Source organism: Podarcis vaucheri (genome assembly GCF_965113315.1).
Source record: "Podarcis vaucheri genome assembly, chromosome: 10".
Lineage (NCBI taxonomy): Eukaryota > Metazoa > Chordata > Lepidosauria > Squamata > Lacertidae > Podarcis > Podarcis vaucheri.
In genome coordinates, this window is record NC_138748.1 from 50536304 (window position 1) to 50563883 (window position 27580).

Genomic DNA, 27580 nt, shown 5'->3' on the forward strand with positions numbered 1-27580 from the left:
CTGAAGGCAGCAACCCAACATACAGTAATACCAATTAACAGAAACACTAAATGGATTTTCTAGAACTTGCTCAATTCACATGACATGACCCAGCTTTTAAACATTAAAGAGTTGTTTGATGCCAAGACATTCCATAGAATACAATTGCATCAAAATACAAACAAAACAAAAATAACTTGCTACTATTCTTAAACGAGAACCATCATCGCCTAGTCCACAGATGAAGAAGCTGTCGTCCTCTAGATGTTGTTGGACTCCCATCATCCTTAACAACTGATCATGTTGGCTGGGACTGATGGGAGTTTGGAGTCCAGCTGTGTCTGGAGGGCCACAGGTTTATCATCCCTGCCTTAGCCTAAAGAAAATAAAAGCCTACCTTGGAATGCCTATTACAGTGGTACCTCGGGTTAAGTACTTAATTTGTTCCGGAGGTCCGTACTTAACCTGAAACTGTACTTAACCTGAAGCACCACTTTAGCTAATGGGGCCTCCTGTTGCCTCTGTGCCACCGCCACACAATTTCTGTTCTCATCCTGAAGCAAAGTTCTTAACCTGAAGCACTATTTCTTGGTTAGCGGAGTCTGTAACCTGAAGTGTATGTAACCTGAAGCGTATGTAACCCGAGGTACTACTGTATTTTAAACTAGGAAAATGGCCACCATGGAAAATCCTGGCCCATTCCATCATTCTCACGGGTGATGTGTGCAGCAAGGAATGGGTTTTTGTTCACAGAGACATTTTCAATTCAACTTCATTGTTTTTATATAGTACATAGCAAAGCAATTACACAAAGTCTTCAGAGTTAACCAGAGCGACATTCATGCTTTAGATAATTTGCTATTGACTCAGGATAATATATGTAGATACAGATATATCACTCTGTCAGTTTGCTATGTGTTTTAATAATGGCAGCCAAAAACGTAGTTGCTTTTTCTGTAATGTAAGACCTGGTATCTGCTAACAGAAAACCAACATAAAAACCAAGAGACTTGCATGGGTAAAAATGTAAATAATGCATTTAAAAAATGGATCAGATTTTCTATTTCCTCCGACCCTCACAGATATTTATGTTCTGCAGCAGGAATTCCTGTCCTATGCTCCATCGATAGATCTTGTGCAGGAGTATCCAAACTTTTTTCAAAGAGGGCCAGATTTGATGAAGTGAACATGCGTGAGGGCCGACCAAAGTTGCTGGGGTTTTTTTAGGATTGAAGTTGTTGTTGAGTTTTTTTTGGGGGGGGGGATTTTTCACCAAAGTTGTACAGCTTTTTAAAGGAAATTTCCACAGGAAAGAAACTGCCTTAGGGGCCAGACTTTGGACATGCCTAAGGAAGGGCATTAAATCTGGTAAGTGAAAAGGCTTGCCTAAATCTTACCACCATGCAACTTAATAAATAAGGTGCTGGGAATGAGAAATGAAGAATATGGCATTTGTAGTTTCGAGAGCAACATTTCCTAGCGGGGGCCATGGTATGTAGGGAATCTAGATCTAAAAATCTTTAGCTCTAAAACAACCTAGTACAGGGGTCGCCACTGCACTTCCCTCCAGAGATAACTGGACTCCATCTCCCATCAGTCCCAGCTAGCATAGCCAATGATCAGGGATGATGGGAGCTGTAGCCCAAGAGCAGGCTTCCTCAACCTCGGCCCTCCAGATGTTTTGAGACTACAATTCCCATCATCCCTGACCACTGGTCCTGCTAGCTAGGGACCAGTGTTGTAGTACCAAAACAGCTGGAGGGCCGAGTTTGAGGAAACCTGCCCAAGAGCATGGGGAGGGTATCATGTTGGCCACTCCTGCTCTAAAGTAATGATTCTTTCATTAGAAATGGTCAGGTCTTGAAGCGAGAGCACACATAAGGACTTATGGGTTAGCAAGGAGTGAGTCTTTATACAGAGAGATGTATTGCACCCCTATGCAAGAGGTCTGACTACTTAGGGATGGAGGACACAAAACTATCCATAAGTGTAGTACAAGTGTTCCCCATAGGAGTGAATGGCAGCCATTCACTTCTAGGTTGTAGGACTTGCTGTCAGTTGAAAAGAGGCACTTTCTTGGATCAGCATATGTTGGCATTTTAACTCCTAGAGCTGGCATATAATAACAGTAGAATTAAGTCATTTACCTCATTTTCCTTCAGCCCGTCATTGCCTGGTACAAACAGTGTTGCGTGAGTGGATAAATTTGTGATGTATTTCAGGAACTCTTGGCCTTGCTTTGATGTGTTTGAGTAAGTCAGTATTCTCTGTGAAGGGACAGAATTTATTCTGGTGAGACGAAATCCTCAAACATAATATAGTTTTATGAAGAATTTTATTGAGATGAAAGAAGAAAGCAAAAGTACTAATTCGAGTAACGTAACTCACAAAGCAAATGGAACTTTCTTTTTTGTAATATGAGTCTGGCAAACATATGCAAATGATCCTACAATATAACATTTTCTTTATACATACAACTATCTAAGAGATTAGCTGAACAATAGTGAATATTTGACCAAAGTAAAACAACTTTGCTATGCCTTCTCAAGAGAAAGCGTTATTTCTGGTGAAGGAAAATGATGACATCTTATAGTTGTTCTTAGACAATTTTCATACTTCTGAGAACAAAGAAAAGCAAACACAAGAAGCCTGGGATTGCAAACAATTGCTTCTTGACCTTAATTGCCAAAGGATCACATCTGATAGCCATAACATTTTACATTTTATTCATTGTCTGCTTATAGCCTATTTATTGTTCTTCTTTAAGCTGATATGATTTACTAAAAACAGAAGTGTAACAGGAATAAAGATGTTGGTTCATTTTTGAAATTTTGAGGCATATTTTATTTAATTTCAGTTTTTGGGGTGAGGTGGTCTGTTTCTGTTACTTACTGAGACGAAGTTTGTAAATTTTGACAAAGAAGTGAGGACTTGAAGCAGAGTCCCACTACATGTAAATCCATCACCCACATAACCAATTTTACAGGTGCAGTTGACATCTATAAAACATAAAACAACACAATTTTAGACAGCAAGCAGAGATGAGGCTTCCATATCTAGAGAACTATCTACAATTGCAAAAAAAAAAAAAAAAAGGAAGTGGATATCTATCGATCTATCGGATCCCTATCCATCCCACTACACAATATTTGCATGCAGTTCTTCCTTATACATTCATTTTTACAAGCAGTTGTTGGTAAAAAAATAATGTATATTTGTACATTATTAGGATTAATACATGCACGTTTCTTTGCATGTTCCCCGAACATATACATTTTAATATGTGTTTTATGGTTGGAGAGCTGCTTTGCCAAATTTGGATAGGTGTGTTTTGGTTCCTGTATGGCTTCAGAAAGTGCAGATTAGGTAAATTTGCATTAAAATGTAAACCAAACTAATTTCGCCGCCCCCCCCCCATCAGCTACTAGTGCCAATGTAGACAATTAGGGAATCCTTCATGATGCCTCACCCCCAACAACCTCCTCATTGTCTGTAGACATTATTCAGACCCCAATTTGAATGCCAGAGCAGACAATATGAATATGTCAAATTGTAGAAAACCATGAAGTCTCGCTCCCCCCCTGGCACCACTATCTGCAGTGTTAAAAACCAGGGGTCAGCAACCTTTTTCAGCCTTGGGCCGGTCCACTGTCCTTCAGACCATGTGGTGGGCCAGACTATATTTTGAAGAAAAAAAAGAACAAATTCCTATGCCCCACAAATAACTCAGAGATGCATTTTAAATAAAAGGAGGCATTCTACACATGTAAAAACACGCTGATTTCCGCACCATCTGTGGGCCAGATTGAGAAGGCGATTGGGCCAGATCCGGCCCCCGGGCCTTAGTTTGCCTACCCCTGGTTAAAAACTTTCCACAGTACCTCAGAAATGGCATTGTGTCTGCTGCCAAGTTAATATACAATGACTGAGGAGATTTCACCCCTCCCATACCCAAGAATCTCCTGGTGATCTCCTGATGGTCTCTGCTGGCTCTCCAGAGAGGAGGAGGTGTGTCCTGCCTATCTACTTATTCTGCCCAGCAACATATCAGTGTGTGTGAGAGAGAGTCAGTCAGTCAGTGTATCGGAGAAAGTGAGAGTGTTGGAGATCCTAGAGATATGATTGCTGCTAAGTGCAGCTGCAGACTCTCAGTGTAGCATTGATTTATGCTTAGAATATTCAGCTCTGTATATAGTTTCGTATCATAGTTGTAGTTACAGAATAAAAGGAAGATATTCTACAGAGCTGCTCTCCGAGTGGTTTATACTCTGCAAGACTCTGCAAAACTCTGCTGCGCGACGACTGTATTATTGAGACAGTGAACCCGGTGCTCTCAGCTCTAAGCTGTGAGTCCACAGCACTGTGACCTGTTCCTGTGAGAAGGAGGTCTCTGGCGGTGCTTCCCAGCTCGCCTAGCCCAGTCGGGGTTGAGGTGCATGAGTCCAGTTGGTGCACTGGCTCTAGGGCGATGCTGACAATGACAATATGATCTTATTTGTAGTTCTGGAAATGAAATATATTTCTGGCAAACGACATTAGGCAAAGGCACTTTTTCTTTTACCTTTGACTCTGTAACAGTAGACATCCCATGTTTCACTCATGTTGACTCTGTACCCGTAGTCGATAATCCCAACAACTCCTCCACCGCATTGGGGGGCAGAGAAGGCAGTTGGATAGGCTACTCTTCCATTCGCCAGCCAGCCAGCAGTACATAGATGATACTTTGCCTGCCGTTAGCATATAACCATGAAACAAAGGAAAATGGGAAATGGTGTTAACCTAATGCTAAGATGGGCTTTAGGCAATGTGTGGCTAGTATGAGGGGACGCCACCCACTGTCAAAGCCCAATGAAGCCGCGACTTAAGCATTGGCCTTTTTCCTGGTTCTATCTCACATGGCCCAGTCACATGACTGGGCATTCCATTGCCAAGAAGCTTAAGACTGGGTGGGCTTTAAACATTTCCGTGCCGGGACAGAACTGCAACTGGTGCCCTCGAGTTAGCACTGGGGGGGGGGGGCAACCCTAGCAAAGTAGCCGGCATTGTATCGCAGCGCTGGTCGATGCCTCTTGCTCCAGATTTGGAAATGTAGTGCTGCGTAAGGAAACTTGCCACCTGGGACAGAGATCTCTGGCCTTTCCTAGAATCATATGCACGTTCTTTCAGCCTGAGTTGGGAAAGAGAGGTAACGGGGAGAGATTTGCATGCAGTCTGAGAGGCAGGCTTGCTATACTATGCCTCATTTGCCAAGCGAAAGGTCCCATGGCAATTAGGACGGCACACACTCGTGACCAGTCTCTGTGCATCAGTACAGGTGTTTGCACACTTCCAGCTAAGACTTACTGCATTCCAAAAGGCTCAAGGACCTCATTCACTTACAAGTTCTGTCAAAACAGGCTTGTGCATTCCCTTGCGCAGGATACTACAGTGGTACCTCGGTTCTTGAACATAATCCATTCCAGAAGCCTGTTCGGCTTCCGAAATGTTCAGAAACTGAGGTGTGGCATCCCATTGGTTGCAAGAGCTTCTTGCACTCAGCGGAAGCCGCGTCACATGTTTGAGTTCCGAAAAACGTTCAAAAACAGAAGCATTTACTTTTGGTTTTTCAGTGTTCGAGAACCAAAATGTAACGTACGACAACAGAGGTGTTTGGGAACCGAGGTACCACTGTACTGACCCAGTTCTGATCTGGACTGGTAAAAATACAGTGTGTTTATTATAGCACTGACTTGCATATGCACAGGACTCATGTTTGTTATTTGAATAAAGAAGCCAAAATACGAAAGGGAGTTTTTTGTGTGAACCAGCTCTGGTGCTTTTTTTTTAAACAGGTTGCAGCAACAGTCAATATTGTACTTATTTGAATGTTTTCCTACGTACTTCTTTTTCTTCAAAAGAAACTAGATGTATTCCTGATGGCACTTGTCCTTTACAACTTATTCTCCTGGCAGCTAAGTCTCTCTGTTCAGTTCAAGCATATGTTAGTTATCTGCCTTGCCTGCAAGTGGAAATAAGCATTGTTACCTGTTGTGCATAGACAAGCTGAGTGTAAGTAGCCATTGTTGCTCCTTCATCTGCACAGGTCTTATTTGCTGCGTCGTAAGTCATTTTATACCGACCCTTTGGAGAACGTACATGAAAAACTCCAACAGTAGTATCTGGAAGGAAGAATGGAGCAAACCCCAAAATCAACCCTTTCCATTATACAGTTTTATACCCACATTTCCATTTCACAGTGTATCCTGAATATATAGGGTTTGGTTTTCTAGACGTCTTGTGGATAATTATATCTTGGATCATGAACTGGCCCCTCATGGTCCAACCCAAAATGCTTTCAAGTAGCAATAAGAAGATTGAATGCTTCAAAGACACACCCCTCCTTTGTCAACTCAATCTATTGTTAGTCAGGCAAAGAATACTGATTGTATGCAATAAATCGCTCAAAACATAGTCAAAACAAAAACCTAACATGTAGCTTTTTATATCTAAAATACGGTAATGTAGTCCAATAACATCTGTGGAACCAAAGCTGATCTAGAGATGTCTTCTCTTAGCTGGTACCTCCCAGCTGGACTGGAACTCTCACCATTGGCCAGGCTGCCTGATGAGAGTTGCAGACTAACAGTTATATGAAGGACCATAGTTCCCTTCCTCTGGTCTAGAGAAAAGCACATTCACCAATACTACAGAAACTGAACATCTATAACAGGGGCCAGCAACCTAAGGCCCATGGGCCGGAAGCAGCCCGCGGAGGTTGTTTGACTGGCCCCCGAGCCGTCCCTGAACGAAGCTGCCAGCTTGCGTGCTGCGCTAAACCAGCACAGCGCGGCATGGGGACTCGCTTCCGCATCGCCGAAAATCGTGTCTGCGCAGACACAGAAATTTGTGGGGGGATCTCCGCGGAACCAATCCATCCCAGGCAAGATGAACCTTGCTGACACCTGATCTATAATGTAGCAAATTTCCCATTTAAGTTGCTTTGGGTAGCTATGGCAGGATTTAAAAGAATTATAGGACTATGTAATTCTGAGAAGTCTAGGCTCATGAGAGTTATGGAACAGTCTTAATTTTTTTTTAAATTCACAATCACTATAATTGTGTGCCTGCTTGTGGTGCACTGACCTTGGAAATGGAGATCGGCACAGTTGGCATCGGCATGGCATTGCCCGTTATCTTGCAAACATCTGTCTACCGGTAGCTGTTTCACCTCACAATCAATTCCATCGCCAATGTAGTTATCTTTGCATTGACACGTGCGCTTATCCTGGGAGAGAAATTGGCAATGAAACTGCACAAACATTGGAAGCTGCCTTACAAGAGTCAGACCACTGCGTCCACCTAAATCAGTATTGCCTACACTGACTGGCACCAGCTCTCCAGGGTTTCCGGCAGAGGACATTCCCAGCCCTACTTGGAGAGGCCACTGGGGTATGAACATGGGACTACATTCAAGGCAGATGCGCTACCACTGAGCTATAGCCTTCCCCCCTAGATTGTAAACACTTCAGCACAGATATTATGGCATCCTGTCCATTCAAGAAGGAGGGGGTATGTGTGTGCAAGATCCTTTGTCCCTACCACTGTTTTTGAGCATCTTGGAAGCTGAACGTTTCGGTTTTCGAACGCCGAAAACCCAGAAGTAATTGCTTCTGTTTTCAAACGCGCCTCGGAAGTCGAACGGCTTCCGCGGCATATTTCTCAATTTTCTCAATGAAATTTGCAGACTACCCTTTGTGCCTCGGTTTTCAAATGTTTCGAAAGTCGAACGGTCTTCCGGAACAGTTTGCGTTGAAAACCAAAGTTCCACTGTAGCAGTACAGGAGGGAAACTGACTAATGTTTTGCAGACTGTATTAAGTCCCCTCAGCAGCTGGAACCGAACATGATATTTTCAGACCAACCATGCAGTTCTCTTTCAGGGTAAAAATACTCATAGTGCTGCCACCAGAAGGCAGATCTTTGGGGCAGAATAGGCAGGAGGGCCCTCAAACACAGGAGGGCACACACTGCCATCTAAAAAGCACTGGCTCCATAAGACCATTCAGTCCAGATCTAAAACTACCTCATTGCACTACTGCAGACTTAAAGGCACATCCGCAGAGTTTTCATTTCATGCACACACTGTTTCCATCTCCCCTTGCCCCAGTCTAGAGCACAGGGAAATGCTGGCCGTGGTTTATTGCATGTTATGATTATTTTATGATTACCTAATTTTTCGCTCTATAAGACGCACCTAGTTTTTGGAGGAGGAAAACAATAAAAAAAATATTCTGAATCCCAGAAGCCAGAACAGCAAGAGGGATTGCTGTTCTGGTTTCAGCGATAGCTGTGCAGCCTGCATTCGCTCCATAAGACGCACACAGATTTCCCCTTACTTTTTTTGAGGGAAAAAGTGTGTCTTATAGAGCGAAAAATACAGTACATTCTGTAAGCTACTTTGCAGACCCAATGGGCTAAAATGTTGTTTATAATCTGCAGTATGTATGACTGACCAGAATAGCTAGGAGGGTGGGGGGGATACACTTTGCTTTTCCTGGGACACTTCCAAAGTTTTCTTAGTGGCTAAGAGAGCACAATTGAAAATGATGCTACCTGAACAGTTCCCTTAATACCAGTGAGAGAAACAGCCTCTCGGACAGGGTTTTGGAATCTGTGGCCTTCCAGATGTTGTTTCACCCCCATCATCCCCAGACAGCATGGTCAACAGTGATGGGAGTCCAGCAATGTTTGGAAGGTCATACATTGCCTAGGACAAGGTGAAAGACTCTTAACACTTACAGGTCCCGTCTTGGTGCAAATTGCATGTTCATGGCAACCACCATTAAACCCATCGGTGCAAGGGTTGATAGCCATGCAGGTGTGCCCGTCCCCTTTGTATCCTGTCCGACATGTGCAATTGACTTGCACACCAGTTTGTACACACTTTGCATTCTTATGGCAGCCACCGTTGGTTTTCTTACAAAGATCCTCAGCTGCAAAGCAAAAAACACAGATAGATAGATATGTAGGCTCTTGAATATGGAAGTTCTATGTGTTAGCTATTATTGCAAGTTACTGATAGAGCAGTCCTCCAGGCATTATTCTATTCCTTTATATTGATGAAGTGAGATTTTTTGGCCCCCAAAGAATGAGAAAATACAGAGTATTTCCGGCAGTATCTGATTGTTATGATACCTCGTGCCTACAATCGTGACACCAAATGCCTGGATTTACCCTAGGGAGAAGCAAATGTTCAGTCTGTCCTCTACATTGGGGTAGATCTATGCCCTTGGTGTGCTCTTCCCCTGCTCTTACTGGGCCAGCTATGGAACGGGAAGAACTTTAGTGATCAGATGCCTCTCTAAAAGTCAAAGGCTAGGAAGGAAAGGACAGAGCTAAAACGAACCGCTAAACTTGGCTCAATTTGTTGAGTTAAATGCCACATCAAAGCTTGCAGCCATTGCAACAAGCAAACAAACTCAAAAAGACAGAAATCCCTTCAAATGCTACAAAGCTAGAGAAGTCTGCCAGTCTGAGCTTGTGCTTGAAGATTCTCTCTCTTTCCTTTCCCTTCCACTCCCAAACAGATGATCTGGGCTGCCAGATCTGACAGTCATGATCATCAGGTAGGTGTGTGAGAGAGACTAAACACCCTTCCCTAACAGGTGATCAGTGCTTCAGAGCTAATAATCACCTGACTGGAACACCCAGAAGTGGGTCTCCCTCCCCTTTAATATTCCAGGAACAGGGGATTTATAAGTATAACCTTATGTTTTGGCTGTGGAGACCAGCCTCATAACATCATGGGCAATTAGGCTAAAGTAAGTAGGCTGTCATTTTGAATAACTGACATTGTGATAATTGGCTTGCTTTGTGCAGAGTGGATCCAGGCCCCCTTAATGCCACACTAAAATACATGTATTTGTGGAGTTCACGGATACTTTCATATTTTATCACATTACATAGGAACTGCATGAGGGCCAGAAAATAGGGGTGTGTAAGTAAACATGGTGGAAGATTTCAATTAAAATACATTCCTTCAATTTTATTAGCGGCTGATCTTTCCGGTTGATTTTACCTGTACACGTGATTCCATCTCCATTATAGTATGGTTTGCACTGGCAGATGTTTTGCTCTTGGCAAACAGCATTAATGGAACAGTTGGGTGAACACTCGGGAGTTAAAGCTGTGAAGAAAATTAGAACCATTACCCACATTCAAACTTTTCTCATTGTCTCAAGACTGCGGAAAAATCCTAAATAAAGAAACTGGAGGTGTGGCCTGAATTGCATCCCTGTGCACTGAATCAAAGTAAATACCTCAGATACACTTGCAGTAAACTGTTTTAGTTCAGGGACAGGGAAATCCATGGAGGCCAGCTAAATCTGGAGGGGCATCAGCCCCAGCCGGCTTAGCCTATGGTCAGGGTGATGGGAGCTATCATCCAGCAATTATCTGACACAGGTTCTCCACTTCTATTTTCTCTTCCACTCCCATTTTAATCCTTGATTAATGCATTGCAATGACTGTTATGGTTAAACAATAAAAAAAACCACCCTTGACTATTTCAGATGTCAACATTACAGTTATCCTTCTCAAACAAATCTACAATTGTTTTGAGGGATATGATAGAGGAGTGATGATAGCAAATGTGTTGCTAACATTGTTTATATTTATATATCAGCTTTAGTTTTTCTATTTGTTTTATAACTTTTGTTGCATTTCCCTTGCCTTCACAACAGGCCTATGAGGCAGGTCATTCAACTAATAAACGTTCTCAGGGTAGATACGCCCTAAATGGTTGATGAGGAGTAATTATTTTACTCCATTAAATGTTGGTTATAACATCTCAAGCATATTTACCAGAAACCAAGAGCCACTGAAATGAGAGAATTAATTCTGACTGGGCTACCTCTCTTATAGAACCACATCATGATTGAGAGTATGCAAAGAATATTGATTTCTTTAAGTTTATCTATTATTTGTATGGAAAATATGGTGAAGACTATTTTAATCAGCCGACAGCTCTAAAAAGTAATGGTGAGATGAAATCTACTCTGCAGGCTACAACGTTCTCCTACTGTTAAAGATTCAGACCGATTTTGGTTTCACAGAGCTGTCCAGTCCATCCAGTTTCACAGAAGCACCGTCCTGATCCATAAATTCCTTCATCGCACTGTCCATGTGATGTGCACTCACAGGCTGTAAACAGAAAGTTGTTGGATGATTAGGAGACGGATTATAAGGAGGAGCTTGCTGCAACCCAAAAACCTATGTTATGAACACTAGCTGGTCCTAGCAAAAGCATTTTCCCACTGTCCCTTATAATTAGAGAAGTTGCAGCCCTTGAAGATGGGGCATGCGAAAGGGGTCCATACCACATTTTTCACTCCTGCACAAATAAGCAGCCTAGGTTAGGCTGAGCCTAGAAGGTCTGAAGTTAGGTCTCCCAAGTTCAGCTAAGACACACTCCGCAACCACTAACAGAGGATGGGAACCTCTGACCCTGCAGATGTTGTTGCACTCCATCTTCTATCAGCTCCAGCCAGCATGAGTGAAGGATGATGAGAGTTGTAGTCCAACAGTTTCTGGAGGGTAGCAGGTTCTCCACCCCTGCAACTAAACCACGCTACCCCTTATAGTCTGACAAAAGGTTACACAAGTAAAGGGCTTAACAGAACGACAACCATGTGAAACCTACATTTGCAATCCAAGCCGTATCTTCCTGGCATACAGAGCTCACATGAAGTCCCATTGAAGCCAGCATTGCATGTACATTCTCCCGTGCCGGCATATTCTTCATCACATGAACCACGCTTATTACATGGAGTTTCCGACCCTCCTGGGCAGGCTGGGAAGCAGAAAATGGCAACGAGTCAGTCTTTGTAAGAACTATCCCCAAGGTGGCTATTTTATTACTTATTGGGTTAGGACCCCACAGCTCAGAGAGAGAGATCTACCGGTATTTAGGCACACAGAGCTAAGGTGATAATCTTCCCTGAAAGAATATTATGGCTTAGGTTCCAAATATATTAATTAATTCATTATTATTCGATTTCTTACTACCCTTCATCATAAGGTCCCAGTGTGGGTTGCAGAGATGTAACAATGCAAAATTAAAATAAATTATAACAATTTACATTCAAACTAATAGGGTGGATGTTAAGACTATATGGGCACGTCCTCTTGGTAGTGTTGCATTTATTTTGGCAAGCCACGAGAGAGCATTCTCAACGCAGGCACTCCAGTTATGGAAATTTATAGTTTATGACACCAACTTGAAACTTATTTTCCACCCAGGCTTTTGTCTGAAGTTTCGTTTCCTATGCACCTTTGCATCAGTACTGTTTGATGGTTGTGGCGATTTTTATAGACCTGTTATTTAACTGTACAGAAGGCTTTTGGCAACAAAACCCTTTAAAATCTATTTACAAGAGGCAATAATGGGAAAAGTATACCAGCAGCAGTTATTCTAGGCTGCATCAGAAGAAGTTTAGCGCCCCGTTCAAGGTCAGCCTTGGTCAGACCACACTCGGAATATTGTGTCCAGTTCTGGACACCACAGTTTAAGAAGAACATGGGCAAGCTGGAACATGTGCAGAGGAGGGCAACCAAAATGATCAAGGGTCTGGAAACCAAGCCTTATGAGGAACGGTTGAGGGAGTTGGGTATGCTTAGCTTGAATAAGAAGAGGAGACTGAGCGGAGATATGATAGTCATCTTAAGGGCTGTCAAACGGAAGATGGAGCAAACTTGTTTTCTCCTGCTCTGGAGGAGAGGACCCAAACCAATAGGTTCAAGTTACAAGAAAGGCCATTGCAACTAAAAACCAGGAAAAACCTTTGGACAGTGAATGCTGTTCAACAGTAGAACAGACTCCCTCAGAAGGTGGTAGACTTTCCTTCATTGCAGGTGTTTAAGCAGGGTTTGGATGCCATCTGTCATGGATGCTTTAAGTGAGATTCCTGCATTGCAGGGGGCTGGACAACATGACCCTCAGGATACCTTCCAACTCTGTAATTCTATGATTCTGTGAAAAATGTTTCCATATCACTTTAAACACTCTGGACCACCCCTCTGCCATCTGTTTCTGCCACATGCTGCCTGGTGGTTGCTAAGCCAACTCTCCTGTTCAAGAGTCAGAACAGACAATATGTAGGAAGCCTATCGCAGTTTTCTTTTTTAGGCAGCCATAAAGGGATCCAATGTTGACTGTAAAAGTTGTGCTGGGAAAGGGGATGTTTAACCTTTCCCCCCTCATGCTGTTTATCTAGACCTAAATTGCTCCCCCTTCCCACACTGCTGATAGCATCACTGAGAAAGATATATAAGTACAGGAGCCCTTCTCAGAAGTTTCCTAAGTGTTTGATCCCAGGAAATCTTACCTTGACATTCATTCCCAAAGTACCCCTTGCAACAGTGTGGTACCCTGACCATCATAGAACAATCCTTCTGACACCCTTTCAAGATCCTGTGGTTGAGAATGTAAGTACATCTCTTCACCTCTCCCTTACGGTTTCATATTTAGAAATGGGGGAAAAAGAGAATGGAAAAAACAAAGAAATCAGGAAATTCAATAAATGCACCATAGTACAAGGTATTCATAACGCCCCTACCAGCCCTCACAGAATGGCTTAGAATCCTAATGTTGGAAGGAATCTCAAAGGTCATCTAAATCCAACTCCCTGAAATGTGAAAGCACGTTTTGCCTCCCAAAAGGAATCCTGGTAACTGTAGTTTACCCCTTACAGAACTACAGTTACCAGCACACATAACAAACTACAGTTCCCAGGATTCTGTGGTGTGGGAAAATGTGCTTCATATGTATGGTGTGTAAGTAGCTCTGAAATCTTATGATTGAGGGAGTGAGAAAGGAACCACCGAGATATTTTATAATTCATATGTAGGTTACAGAGCTTCCAAGTCCTTTTGATACCTCCTTTGCTGTATAAGCTTGTTTGTTTAAAATGTAGCCATTTTCCAAAATATTTTATTACAACTTGTCGGTTAAATTTTGACTCGTAAGTGTAGAACTGTAATTACCGTCACTTTAGATCCAGCAGGGCACTGAGGAGTTATGTAACAAGCAGTGCAGTATCCCTGAAGAGAAAGAGAAATACACTTTTTCTATCAGAAGACTAAAACTCCCCAAAGCTAGCTAGGATTAAAAACCACACTTAATTATTAAAATAATTATGCAAATGCAATATATAATCTAATTAGCACTATGAACTGACATTGTAAACTTCGTTTCCTACAATTTTTTTAAACAAGTCTCTTACCAAAGGTATATCTACTAATATATACCTGAGTGAATGAGTGAGTGAATGAATCAGTAAGTTCCACAGCTGACGGGTCCCCATGAATTCAGTTGTACCTCTATACAGACCCTATGCTCATAGAGCTTATACAGTGGACGCTCGGGTTGTGAACGTGATCCGTGTGGGATGCACGTTCGCAACCCTCAGCATTTGCAACCTGCAGGGCCGTGTCTGTGCACGCACAGGTTGCGATTTGGCGCTTCTGAACATGTGCGACCACCAAAACCCAGAAGTAACCCGTTCTGGTACTTCCGGGTTTCGGCAGTATGTAACCCGAAAAAACGCAACCTGAAGTGTCTGTAACCCGAGGTATGGCTGTATGCACAAAGTTTATATGAGCACAATCGGGACCAAGCAAAAAGCAAGCCCAATAAATCAAACATTAGTGAATAGGTAAAAAAAAGGAAAGGACCCCTGGATGGTTAAGTCCAGTTAAAGGTGACTATGGGGTGTGGCCTTCATCTTGCTTTCAGGCCGAGGGAGCCAGCGTTTGTCTACAGACAGCTTTCGGAGTCATGTGGCCAGCATGACTAAACTGTTTCTGGTGCAATGGAACACCGTCATGGAAACCAGAGCACACATAAATGCCGTTTACCTTCCCACCGCAGCAGTACTTATTTATCTACCTGCACTGGTGTGCTTTCAAACTGCTAGGTTGGTAGGAGCTGGGACAGAGCAACAGGAGCTCATCCCATTGTGAGGATTTGAACCATTGACCTGATCTGAAAGCTCAAGAGGCTAAGTGGTTTGGACCACAGCACCCCTATTTGTACAATAGTGTTTTAGAGGCCTAAAACACAGCTTCTCAATTCCCATTTTCTTAGTCACTTCGGTAAAAGAAAATACATTTCTGATTCAACAACAGTCCTCTTCAGTAGTGCAAAGAGTGTCTAATGAATGCATGGGGGTGGAGGGAGGGAAGATTGTCATTGCAGTGGTAAGACTTTGCCCACAAGCTTCACACATTAATTTGAATGCCACAACCTGGGGACTTTGCAGTGTGCAACAGAGTACTCGGATGAGGTTCAGGCTACTTCCTTGGTGGTAGAACTGCCAGTACCTCATACAGAGCCTTCTCTGCAAAAGGACACAATCCTGCCACCATTCTTAGACTCAGAGGGGCAGGTCTGTCTCCTAAGCCTCACAGAGGCCTCACAGACTACAAAACAAGATGAAGACACTTTAACCAGCCAACCAGCTCCTTCAGGTTAGAGGAGCATGCTACATTCTAAGCCTGGTCAATCTACATAAAGCTGCAGGGACTCCACCTTTAGTAGAGCTCCATGGAACTGTCCAAGGTCCTGTGTGTTGCCTTTTGGCCTGGCATTCATGCTCCCACTGAACTGCACAGAGCCTGTGCATGTACAGTTGTATGCATGTTCGTGTCTGTCTTCAGGTAACTCAATGAATAAGATGGTTCAATACATTTTGCTGGCTGAGGTGGATCAAGTCAAGGTGCATAGTACTCAAAGCCAGTCAAGGTATTTTGGCACCACAGGCAGAGAATCCCACTAGTACCTCTTTGCTGTCCACTCACAGACATTCTGGCTTGTGGTGGCTATATCATTCTGCCTAAGGGCAGGGCCTGTATATAGGTCACTGGGATGGGAGTGCCAGGCAAAAACATTCTTAAATAATCTATGGACTTTTAAACTGTGGGATATGAGTCATTTTATTTGTTACTTTGTTGTGTGTATGTCTATATATATATATGAGAGTAAACTGTGATCCTCAGCTGGAGTAGTATAGAAATGTAATAAATAAGTATCAGTGTATTGCCACTTTCCTCCCAGGCATAGACATTCCTTGAACACACCTTAAATGACAGAACAGAGAAAAAAAATCCCATATGCATCATATTGGGTTTCCCCCAATACTTAAACATTTATAAAAACCTGGAAATATAGAACATGGAATAACTGAGAAATGAAATCTAGCCCAGTAGAACTTTTTCATTTGTGCAATAAAATGGAGAAGTAGGCAGAGAAAATTCTTAAACATCTCTCTATTATTACTCCTAGTCAAGGACAATAACTAAAGATATTAAAAATGGCAAAACAGCAAATGCATTTCACTATCTAAATTAAGCAACATTCAAAAGTAGGCAGTAAGAAGCCGATTAAATACACGGAGTTTAATTGAACTAAATCCACTTGAACTGAATAAGACTTCTGAGTATGTACCTACCGAGCTGCATTATTTAGGCTCTGATCTAGAGCTCCAGTGTACAGCAAAAAGTCCTGCATATGCAGCATTCCCTTGTACTTGCAGGAGATGTGTATACATATTGGAGCACTCACAGATGTAAGGGCACTGGATTAGTTCTGAGATTCAGAAGGCAACAAAAATCCATAGGAGGACTCACCGGAATATTAGAAGAGATAAAGGTGTCACATCGACCTCCAAGGATAGGATCTGTTAACATGCAGTCAATACCATAAGCGATGCCACCATCAAACTCAATATGCCTTTGTACAATCTTACACCTTCTTTCATTGAGGAACAGGTCACCCTGAAGGAGAAAGTCATAATAAAGTTATCACTGCTTCAGCAGGAGGCCTATTAGGTAGTGAAAACAGGAAGAATAAATATAAATTGGAGTCAGATTGTTGGTTGGTTTTTTAACATATTTACAAAGAATCCCAAAGCCAACACCTCTTGTGTAGTATCTGCTTATCTATTTATATGACAACATGTTTCAAAACCAATGCTTTCAGAGATGCTATGTATCTTATTATACTGTTTCGTTTGCTGCCGCTGACATTTTAATGTTGCTTTTTTATTGTTTTATGGATATTGTATTTTAATGTTTGGTTGCTTTAAGCTGCCCAGAGAACACTGATATTGAGCAGCATAAAAACCTTAAAAAGCACTATTTTTATGAAATTAGTTGTTTCATTAATGCGAAACAACTATGGGTGCTTCTGGAGAAAGTCTATGAACTAGATCTGGGGTAGGCAATGCAGATGTTGCTGGACTACAGCTCATCACTGAACGCTGACCATGCTGGCCAGGGCTGATGGGGGACGGAATCCAACAACATTGGATACCCCTGATCCATCTCAATCTGATTTCTGATGGGAGTTTGGTCACCCTCTTGGTCACCTGATTTGACAGCCTGTGCTGACGAAGAGATAGGGGCAACGTACTTCTGTTGATTCATTGGACCTCTCAGTGGATTTCAAAGATCTTGGTTATTCTTCTGGACTGCCTTCTGGGGGCTGTACAGTGGTTCCATTCCTTTCACCATTCCTGTGGAAAGCTTCACTTTTCCACGGTTTGAAGATGGAAGACTATCGTTCCCTCCCTATGGAAGTTGCCTTACAGTATTCTGCAGGGCTCTTCCCCACCCTGGTCTACACCGTTTGGCAAGCCACTTTCTAAGTTTTAGAATGGAGTCTTTCCCAGCTCCACCTGGATTGAACCTAGGACTTATTGTATGTGAAGCCATATGTTCTGCCACAGAGCTATGTCCCTTCCCCCAAAGTATGATGATGGGATTATGGGGCTGGAGTGGTCAAAACACCATGGATTAGCCAAACACTCACCGTATTGCTGTCATCATTGCCACATATCACACTGAGATCAGAACCTTGAAGAGTCTTCAGTGAAGTAGAGCTAGGGAGGTCACAGGCTAAAATCTGTGGAAGAGATCAGGAAAAACAAGAGAAAAAGGAAGAGACTGTACTGGTGCTGTTTTGTTTCTTTTAATTATAAATCATCTAGAAATATTGCACTGAAATGTTGTACACTCCTACCTTAGCACTTCCAATAATGTGGAATTTCAAATACTGAAGCAGTTTCTCCTTGTTTGACATTTTAAACAATGAATCCTGCTGGTCCTTTGGCAGAGCCCTGATTACTTTGTCAGAGGGCCAAAACAAGGTGATTGGTTGATGAAGAGGATCGTTAATGAGACCCATCAGTCCTGAACTCTGAAATAAAGTAAAAGGAAAAAGACACAGATTTTTGTTTTTTATACTATAAATGATATTTCACTGTGGATGTAAAGAGGGCTCCAGGCAGGTTCTGTTGCCTACTCTGCAGCTGGGAGACAAGAAATGCCCAAAACTTATACAGAAGACTTTTTGGCTCTCTTCCTGTTGAGTCTCAATCCCATTTCTTGGGACGGCTTAGGAGAAACTGGAATTCAACAGGGCAGAAAGTGATAAAATATAGACAAAATAGGAAAACCACCACAAGGAGTGGAAGAAAAACCATCCTGGAAATAAGCAAAACCCACAAGGAATAAGAAAAACTGAGTATGTATTATTGTCCCATGCCCCTCGATGCAAATTGAATGATCATAGGAAGCTAGCAGGGTGGGTCTTGGAGCACTCTTTACATCCACAGTGAAATACCATTCACGGTAAGTACAGCTGTTCCTTCACCTGTAAGATGCAAGAGGTCTCCAAGTAGGTGGGATTTCCTCTGACACAGGAGTGCACAAAACATGCTGCAAAACCCTGCATCCAAAGGCCTTACAAAATGGGTTACAAAATCAAGTACTCTTACCTCTAGCAAATTGTAGAACATGATGTACCCATTTTTTGCTGCAATCACTTTGAGGTTTTCCTAGGAAGAAAAATTATTTGCCAATCTTATTTGCTCATTTAGTAAATGTAACAGCAGGGTGTTTTCAAAAAGCAGTAACATAATGTTTATTATTTTTACATACAACATATGAAAATGGTTGCTGCTTTCTGCAACATCTCGTAACAGAAGTTTCTGCATAATAGAAGCCTATTTAATCCTTGTAACTATGGTAAGTTTGACCACGAAGGTGCTAAAACCCAACTACTGCTGCTAATGAATCACTAGGTATTTTCAGTGCCAGCATAGCATCAGTGTGACACTGGGGGCGGGGGGGGGCGGGATATGAAGTCAACTAAGTCCTACTCAGAGTAAACCCATTGAAATAAATGAACCTAAGTTAGTAATGTCCTTTATTTATTAAATGTACGTCCTGCCATTCCTCCCAAAGCAGTCCAGGGCAGCAAAACAATCATTCATATATATATATTTGGAGGCTCTACTCTGAGTAGGACTAGCACTGAATACCTGCCGATGGTCTTTGCAGCCATTTCATTTCACAAGTGCTTTACTAGTTCCAATTAGCTGTAGTCTAATTCACAAATTACAGCCAAACTAGGCATGACACGAAACTTGTCAAGTGCTGTGGTTGTTTTTAAAAACTGCTGTGCCCCCATTTTTGCCTGGGAAATAGTGAGAGAGGAAGGGTTAACCATGCCTCCCCACAGTTCTGATGAAAATTGTTTCTCCCTCACCTATGGTGGCTATTAACATTCGAAAACACAACCCTGGGACCCAAGTGGCATATTTAGCACTATGATCTAGTTTGGTCCAAAGAGAAGAGAAGCACTGGGCTAAGTCCCACGTTGCTCTGTAGGGCAGCCTTCAACCTGGAACCTTCCAGGTGTTTTGGACTGTTGAGAATTCCACTCCTCCCGTGCTGCAGGTGTGTGTGGGATTGTTACATGTCACATGTCTGTTTACATTCCAGCACTGATTATTGGAGTCTTGTGAGCAGAAAGGGAAATACGCTGTTTCCGCTCTGTATAGCTTTTAATTGTTGTTCTCTAGGAGGAGGAGAGACGCACCATGGACTACACCCAGTCAGCTGATGGGAGTTCTGGTGCAAAACACCCAGTCAGGTACACCCAGTCCAGTCAGCTGATGGGAGTTCTGGAGGGCCCCAGGTTTTCCAAGGCTGCTCTATAGTGACAGCAGCTAGAAGAGTTACAGGCTCTCCCTTCTACTTTTCAGCCCTTTAAAAAGTCTTCTTCCACATGTTTTTGAAACATAAAAGCAAGAGACAGTGACATCTAGTGGTTAGAGAGCTGGACTTGGGAGGTAAAGGTAAAGGTAAAGGGACCCCTGACCATTAGGTCCAGTCGTGGCTGACTCTGGGTTTGCAGTGCTCATCTCGCTTTATTGGCCGAGGGAGCCGGCGTGCAACTTCCGGGTCATGTGGCCAGCATGACTAAACTGCTTCTGGCGAACCAGAGCAGAGCACGGAAACGCCGTTTACCTTCCCGCTGGAACGGTACCTATTTATCTACTTGCACTTCATACTTTCAAACTGCTAGGTTGGCAGGAGCAGGGACTGAGCAACGGGAGCTCACCCCATCACAGGGATTCGAACCGCAGACCTTCTGATCGGCAAGTCCTAGGCTCTGTGGTTTAACCCACAGCGCCACCTGCGCCACCTGGGACTTGGGAGACCAGGGTTCAAATCCTCACTCAGCTATCAAGCTCATGGAGTGACCTTGGGCCAGCCACAGCCTCTCAGCCTGACCAACCTCACAGGGTTCTGAGGATAAAAATGGGAGGGGAATCAAATGTGCTTTCCTTGGAGGAAAGGTGGGATAGAAATGTAGCAAATAATGAAATCAATAAAATCATGTCAGAAGCGCAGGTTAGCAAAATGTAGTTACTGTTGAAATTATTGATGCAAATGATCTAATTGAATTACTTAACAAAACAATGCAGTCTTTTTTTTGAAACAATTATGATTTATCTATGTTTTAGTAAGAACAAACAACTATGGCAATTAATTATGGCAGCCATATCACCTAAGTGACACACTGTAATCTTTATTTCAACTAGTTAAGCAACTAATCAGCTGAAAGCAAAGTAGTAAAATGTGACTGAACAACTTTTAATTAGTTGAAAACACCAGCATAAATTTTACACACCCTTTGAGTTTTTGGTTGTCCAGGAGGGAACTCTTGAATCCTCTGTGGAAACAAGGCCTTGTCTATGAGATGTATGACCCCATTTGTGCAGATTAAATCACTGGTTAAAATCTTAGCATCTCCATTCAAAAAAACTGAATTCTGAAAACAAACACAAAAAACAAGGTATGGGTTCTACTAGTGCGTGGTCTCACATTTGTTTTAAAATAGAATAAATGTACCAGGAAATTAGGCAATGCGATAAAAATCCATGGACTTAAATGCATTTCAGCAGTAGCTGGAACTGTGTGCAGCTTCCCTCTCTGTTGAGCCATCAAACTGCAGGTGGAAGTTTCTCAATGAAGTACCTTCAAACCCGGAATGACTCTGCCCACCCAGACTGGCCATAGCTCATTCCCTTCTAAGTCCTTTCCAAAGTTTCCCACTTCCACTTAGCATAGAAAGAGACCACATGTTTGGTAAATTAAAAATCATTTATTTACAAACTCTTCAAAGGTCAGATTCATGTGTTTTTCCATATAGCAGCAACAAAACATAGCCAGTTAAACTTGAGTTATAAATTGATAAGAGTTTCTAAATTATTTGTATAGAAACAGAGATGGCTTGCTAAAGCCACACATTCTGAGCTGGGAACAACCAGACCAGATGTCTTTCCTGGTAGGGTTACATGGTGGAAGAGAGAGAGAACAAAGAGTTTGGTATCCCTTCCTTCCAATGTAAGGGGGTGTGAAACTAGCTAAGCCTGGCAGGACAGCTTACTCTATGGTCTTAACCCCTTCATGCATTAATTAGAGTTAAGCATGTTGGTTATAAGAGGCTTATTTATCCCACACCAAGTGGGTTGGTAGAGGAGGAATGGGCTTTCTTTCTTCCATAGCTAGCATGGAAGCTAAGTGTAGTGGGATTTGCCCGCCAGTTCACCTACTCACCTGCAAAGCATTGATTGTCACCTGTGGTGAACCAGTGAGTTGTTAATGCAATGCTGCAGAAGAGCTCATCTGGTGGCTTGCAACCATCGACCCATTAGATTAGCATTCATCTGAGCTAATGCTGATCCATTCCAACACCTTAAGAAGACTGCATCTCTGTTTTCTAAGGAGGTGACATTACACATATGCTGCCCAAGGCTTAGTTACCTGTGAGAATGTGATCTTGAGCTGATCTCCATGGAGAGTGGTGACCGTTTTATCAGATGTCATATCACTAGAAAGCAGCGCTGTACAGCCTACTATATGATAGCGAAGAATCTGGGGCATCCAACCTTTGAGATTCCAGTCATTAACCTTAGACAAGAGTCAGAAAACATAATAGGTAAGGCGGGGGAGCAAATGGTACTGCTGCAAATGCACCCAAAATACTGCTGTTGATTTTGCTGCCTCATTACCATGAGGTGGGAGTCTGGGATCTGAGGCACATAAATGGTGCAGCCTACGCTGGTACATGTTTACTTGGAAGCAAGTCAACTGTGTTCAATGGGGTTTCTTCCACAGTGTGTCAAGGGCTGGAAATATTAATAGACTGTTATGAGTTGAGGGTGGGGAGGGCTGTACGCCAATACCCTTCGAATTCATGGATCCAGCATGGATCAAATTCCTGGAATAGCCAGACTGGTTTCCCGGTGAGGTTATGGCCCTAAATATGGGTTAAGGTAACAAAGGAAGTGGTTCTGTGCCAGGGAGAAAATGGCTGGGGGGGGGCCACCTTCCTCAATTTGCTGGTAGTTAGACAAAGGCCAGAGTGGAAAATGGAGTCATGTGAGATAGAAGCAAGGCAGCAGGCTAGGAAGGCAGAGAGTCAGAACCATGACTGATTTCTTCTGGAATCAAAGACTATGGCTATTATTATTATTATTATTATTATTACTAATTTTTATTTGTACCCTGCCCTACCCGACCGGAGCCAGGCTCAGGGCAGCTAACATCATAAACCTAACACAGTATACAAAGAACATAAGAACATAAAAACAGGCAATCAATTAAAATACATCTTAAAATTAGTTCAGAGCAAATTAAAATCTGGACAGATGACAGTCCATGGGTAAAACTGAGAGTGGTTAATATTCTCCAGGGCCAACTGTTACCACTGGTCTTATAAAGGACCTGTGAGCGGGCTAGTTCTTATACAGAAAGAGAAGAATCAGACTGAACTCTGACCAAAGGCCTGGAGGAACAGCTCCGTCTTTCAGGCCCTGCGGAAAGATATTGGAGAAGCAAGACCCTTTTGGGGCGTTAATGTTGTGAACCTGTCCATTGTAGGCTCAGGTTGTATATTTGTGTAAGTAAAGCAGTGTATCTGCTGTACCGCATTCCAAAGGTAACACAACCCCCTGGGTAAGTGCCTGGAACCACTGGAATCTGGCACCGTCCTGCGTTTGGGTTGGTGTGACAATGCTTTCCTACAGCACTACCTTGGGAGGGAGTAATCGCCTCACTGTAGGGATCTACTCCAGGGTAATGGATCTGCTGCCTTGTTAGGAGTGTCTGTTTGCTTCCACTGATGCTCTGTTGTATATTTCCAAATAAAGCAGAAGCCACCAAGATAACATAAGGCTCTAGGGCTTTGTTATCTAAATGAAATTAAGCTCAGCAGCCCTGTCCCTAGAACTTCTTGCCACCATGCGTGTAAGTTACTAGACTGAATAAATATTTACTGGGGGCTGGCAGAGGCGGGATTCCTGCATTTCTATGCTTGGCACAGAGAAAGAATGGAACACTTTATCCCTCCATCTCCACCCGTCTCACCCATCTGTAAGGAATGCCAGATGCTCCCCGGCATATAGTTAATTGTTGGCTATGTCTACCAGGCTAGTGCTTAAGTATAAGGCCGATTTGCATTATTAAGATTGATTTGCTTACTTTTGGTGTGGTTAGATATGCTTGGTTGGTTGGTGCAAAAACAGTGAATGGGCCGGCTCCAGCAATGTCATTGATGTTAGAGTCCTACAAGAAAGAAAGGCAAAATGTTAAACATTTCACGCTAAAAATGTATATTAGGGTAAAGTGTTATAAAATGAACATATAGGTGCAAATAACATTAAAAAAATAGCTTGCAAAACATGTGTATTAGGAAAAGTGCATACAAAAATGTTCATCAGGAAAAAAGTGCGCTAAAGTGCTGATTAATTTACACGAGGACATTAAAATAAATAAATAAATCACAAACCAATGCAGAAATGTGGCAAGCTGAACTTAAGTCTGGAAAAACAAGTAACTGAAGGCTCATCTACAATATGGCTGATCATGTTTATCACGTGTGCTTTGCCTATAAATAACAACTTTGGCAAAGCTTTCAAAATGTGTGAGTGAAAATGATCACTGATAGAGATCAGGACCTGGGAGGGCACATCTATCTTACCGTTAGATATCCCTTAAACCGAGTAGTGTTGTAATCTGCTGCAAGTTCCTATAAAAATAAATAAATAAATTGATTGATTGATTACAGAAGGCAGCAATGACAAAATAGAAACGATGTAGGCCGGGCGTGGGGAACCTTTGGCCCTTCAGATGTTGATGAACTACAACTCTCATCAGCCCCAGCAAGAATGCCCAATGGCCAGGGATAATGAAAGCTGTAGCACAACATTCTACAATAAAAAAGGAAGTTTTACCGCAAATATATTGCCTCTGCAAGTAAATCCATCTCCAACGTAACTGGTTCGACAGATACAGGTCCTTTCTGAGTATTCAGTATCATTGCAGAGGGCATTTTGCGAACAGCCACCATTATCCTGTTAGGAAGGGAACCCAACATTAAACAAAATCTCCCCTGTGAAGATACATCTCAGTTCTAGTTTAAGAAAAAGAATAAATCTATGGATTAAGTGAATAACTTTTACACCTTGCTCATTTCAATGGGACGTGGCCCTTCCATAGTCAACACCGCCCACTCAGTGGCACAGAAATTCATAATCATAAGGATTTGAGAAGCAGCAAACTTCATATTGAGAACACAGCTGAAACGGAAACTGAAAAGCAGAGCAAAGGGAAAGCCTGGAGATGGAGTCCAACACACCACTCTTATATGCGACTCTTCCATGGCCTACATACTACAATTCTTTACATGGAGGCTGTTGTTGTCATGCCACAAATTAAAAATACCATTTCCTTCCCTTTGCCCTGCAAATCCTTGGTAGGGCAGAGCACTGCTTTAGATGGGGCAATGCCCCAACTGTCTATCTAGATCATTGATATGAGTTATTGGGAAAACCTAACTTTTAATTTGGAAAATATACTAAGCCTCAGAGGGATCAGCTGTGTTACAGAGCCAGATTGCATGCTGAATGACAGTAATACAGGATTAGCTATAATAAATAAATAAATGTTAAAATCCAATTTTAAAGAGCTTTACAGTTACTGAAGAAAGCAGTAAGCTGGCAATAAGAAGCCCATATGCAAGGAAAGGGAGGAACACTTTTCTTGTCTTTCACTTGGGATTCAAATGTCAATGCTCTCAATCCTCAGATCAGGCAAAAAAGGGCCAATCAGCCTTTGATTATGTCTGCACCACAGCTGCTCTGTAAGAGCTCCGTAAAAATGGTGAAATGCCCTGCTTTTGCTCAAAGGTTCTCCGTTGTCGACGGTGACCTCCCTTTCTCTACCTAAAGCAGTCTGCCTGCACCTTCTGTCATTGCCCCTTTCCCCTTTTTCTGTTGCTCCCTCCTCCATGAACTGCCACTCACTCAGTCCCCAGCGGGGATACTTTCTCAGGGTGAGGCACTGTGGGAGAGATGGACCCAGAGATTTTGCTGCGATGGTGACTAAGGACCCTGAGACGGTGAAGCAAGTCTGGAATGTGAATCCTGTGGACTGACTTTTAAAAGGAAGCATGGAGTCTCAAACTTTCCTTGAAAGTTTTTCTCCCTCGTCCTCTCTTGCATGGGCTGCAGCAACCCAGTGGCGGAAGAAATATGGTACACTAGGCTGATCCTGGCGAGTTCACTCCTGCCTCAGGTTTAAGTTCAGAGCAAACAAAGTAGACTGGCTGCACTTTCATGTGTAGCTGAAATACAAGCAAATGGCAGCCACAAGCAGGGCCAGCAGATGCCAGTTTCTCATCTACCTGCAGGAGATGTTAAAAAGTTCTTGTTTGGGATTCCTGCCTTGAATGGACCTTTGTCTGCTTGGTAAGAGACACACCTCAAAGCACACTGTCAATGAAAAACCAGGCTGATACGAAATCTACTCACAAATGAACAGAGACTGATGTAGGTGCATGTTTTGCCATTGCCAGAATATCCTTTTAAACAATTACACGCTGCCTGCCAGGAGAAAGGGGCGGGGGGAGAGAAACAATGTTAAGTTCTGCAAGGAGAATATAATTGGCTCTCGAAAATAAATAAGGCTTAATATTAATATTTTTAAAAAGAAAAGGGGGAAAATGTTGCAATTAGAGTATAACAAGTTAGGTCTTTGTCGTTACCTAGGCAACTTACTTCTATTTAGTCCATAAAGTTATTTGCAAGAATCCTCAAAATATTAGTGTGTTTTTTTAAAAAAAACCACAAAACCTAATATTTTGGACTTCAAAATTCTGTGCTCAAAGTATGGCATGCACATTGGCTGGGTCTAGATACATCAAAAAGACGTTTCAGGAAAACGCGTTGTAAACTTCATTACAGGACTCCACAGCGCCATCTAGTGTTATAGCACATATAAAAATATCCCACGAATGGAAGCGTCTGTAACCTGAGGTACCACTCTATGGGAAAGGACTCCCCCCCCCCCCCATTCCCAAACCACAGTCAGCAGCAGAACAAGAACTTTGGGTGCAAAGAGATCTCAAGTTTCAATCCCTGGCATTTTTAGTTAAAAATTATCTCAGGCAGCACATGGTGGGAAATACTGTTGGGAATCTTTTTCAGCCAGAGGACCACATTCTGGGACCATGTGCCAGAGGGAGTGCTGAGAGGGAGCCAAGGGTGATAAACAGCAGCAATCTTACCATTGTTCAGTAGGCTACACTACAGTCACAACCAAAAATCTGAGGTTTCTACACACTTCAAGGACATATTCTAGTCAGGCAAAAGCACTTGAGGAAGGATGTAAGTGGGGAGAAGGGTGTGTAACCTGGGGAGAAGGGTGTGTGGCCTGAGGAGAGTCTCAGGGCTGGCCAGAGGGGCTCAGAGGGCCACATTTGACCTCTGGGCCTGAGGTTCCTCACCCTGCCCAAGAGGCCAAAGATCCACTGTACATGGCTAAATGGATCAATGACCTGTCTCAGTTCAAGGCACCTTCATAGGATCATATGCTGCCATTATATAACCTATGATTCATGGGAGGTGAGCCTGAACCCATTCATTGGTAGGAGAAGAAGCAGGTGAGGGAAACTTCCTTCTTGCTTCCCTGCCACAATGATCTCCCACTGCCAGTTGCCATAGGGCTGCAGAGCTGAAAGGAAGTGTTCTCTGGCCTTCAACACTAGCCAGGGGACTCTGGAGGGCCACAGTCAGATAGTACCTTTTGCCTTCCAGGAAGAACATATTGGCATGGGTAGAGATCAGCTTGGCCCCATCCCCTCAGCCAACTGTTCCAGTACTTGCTTTATTCTTTCTTCATCATTCCCTTTTCTTTTGTATCACATGTAT

At 42.8% G+C, this 27580-nt stretch overlaps 1 protein-coding gene across 1 annotated transcript in view; it reads right to left on the reverse strand.

The window, feature by feature from the left end:
* Positions 1–27580, reverse strand: part of STAB2 (stabilin 2) — an 84093-nt gene that overhangs the window by 4949 nt on the left and 51564 nt on the right. Inside the window, exons 44-64 of the mRNA XM_082240307.1 lie at positions 26183–26254; positions 24605–24724; positions 24352–24399; positions 23853–23936; positions 22134–22280; positions 20998–21138; positions 18794–18853; positions 18037–18213; positions 17827–17919; positions 16644–16790; positions 14001–14057; positions 13343–13466; positions 11659–11808; positions 11055–11159; positions 10036–10143; positions 8757–8950; positions 7102–7243; positions 6004–6137; positions 4541–4706; positions 2872–2978; positions 2127–2246 (exon numbers count right to left, since the gene is read on the reverse strand). Of these exons, the coding sequence (XP_082096433.1) occupies positions 2127–2246; positions 2872–2978; positions 4541–4706; positions 6004–6137; positions 7102–7243; positions 8757–8950; positions 10036–10143; positions 11055–11159; positions 11659–11808; positions 13343–13466; positions 14001–14057; positions 16644–16790; positions 17827–17919; positions 18037–18213; positions 18794–18853; positions 20998–21138; positions 22134–22280; positions 23853–23936; positions 24352–24399; positions 24605–24724; positions 26183–26254 (2496 nt within the window). The remainder of the gene's footprint in view (positions 1–2126; positions 2247–2871; positions 2979–4540; positions 4707–6003; positions 6138–7101; positions 7244–8756; positions 8951–10035; positions 10144–11054; positions 11160–11658; positions 11809–13342; positions 13467–14000; positions 14058–16643; positions 16791–17826; positions 17920–18036; positions 18214–18793; positions 18854–20997; positions 21139–22133; positions 22281–23852; positions 23937–24351; positions 24400–24604; positions 24725–26182; positions 26255–27580) is intronic.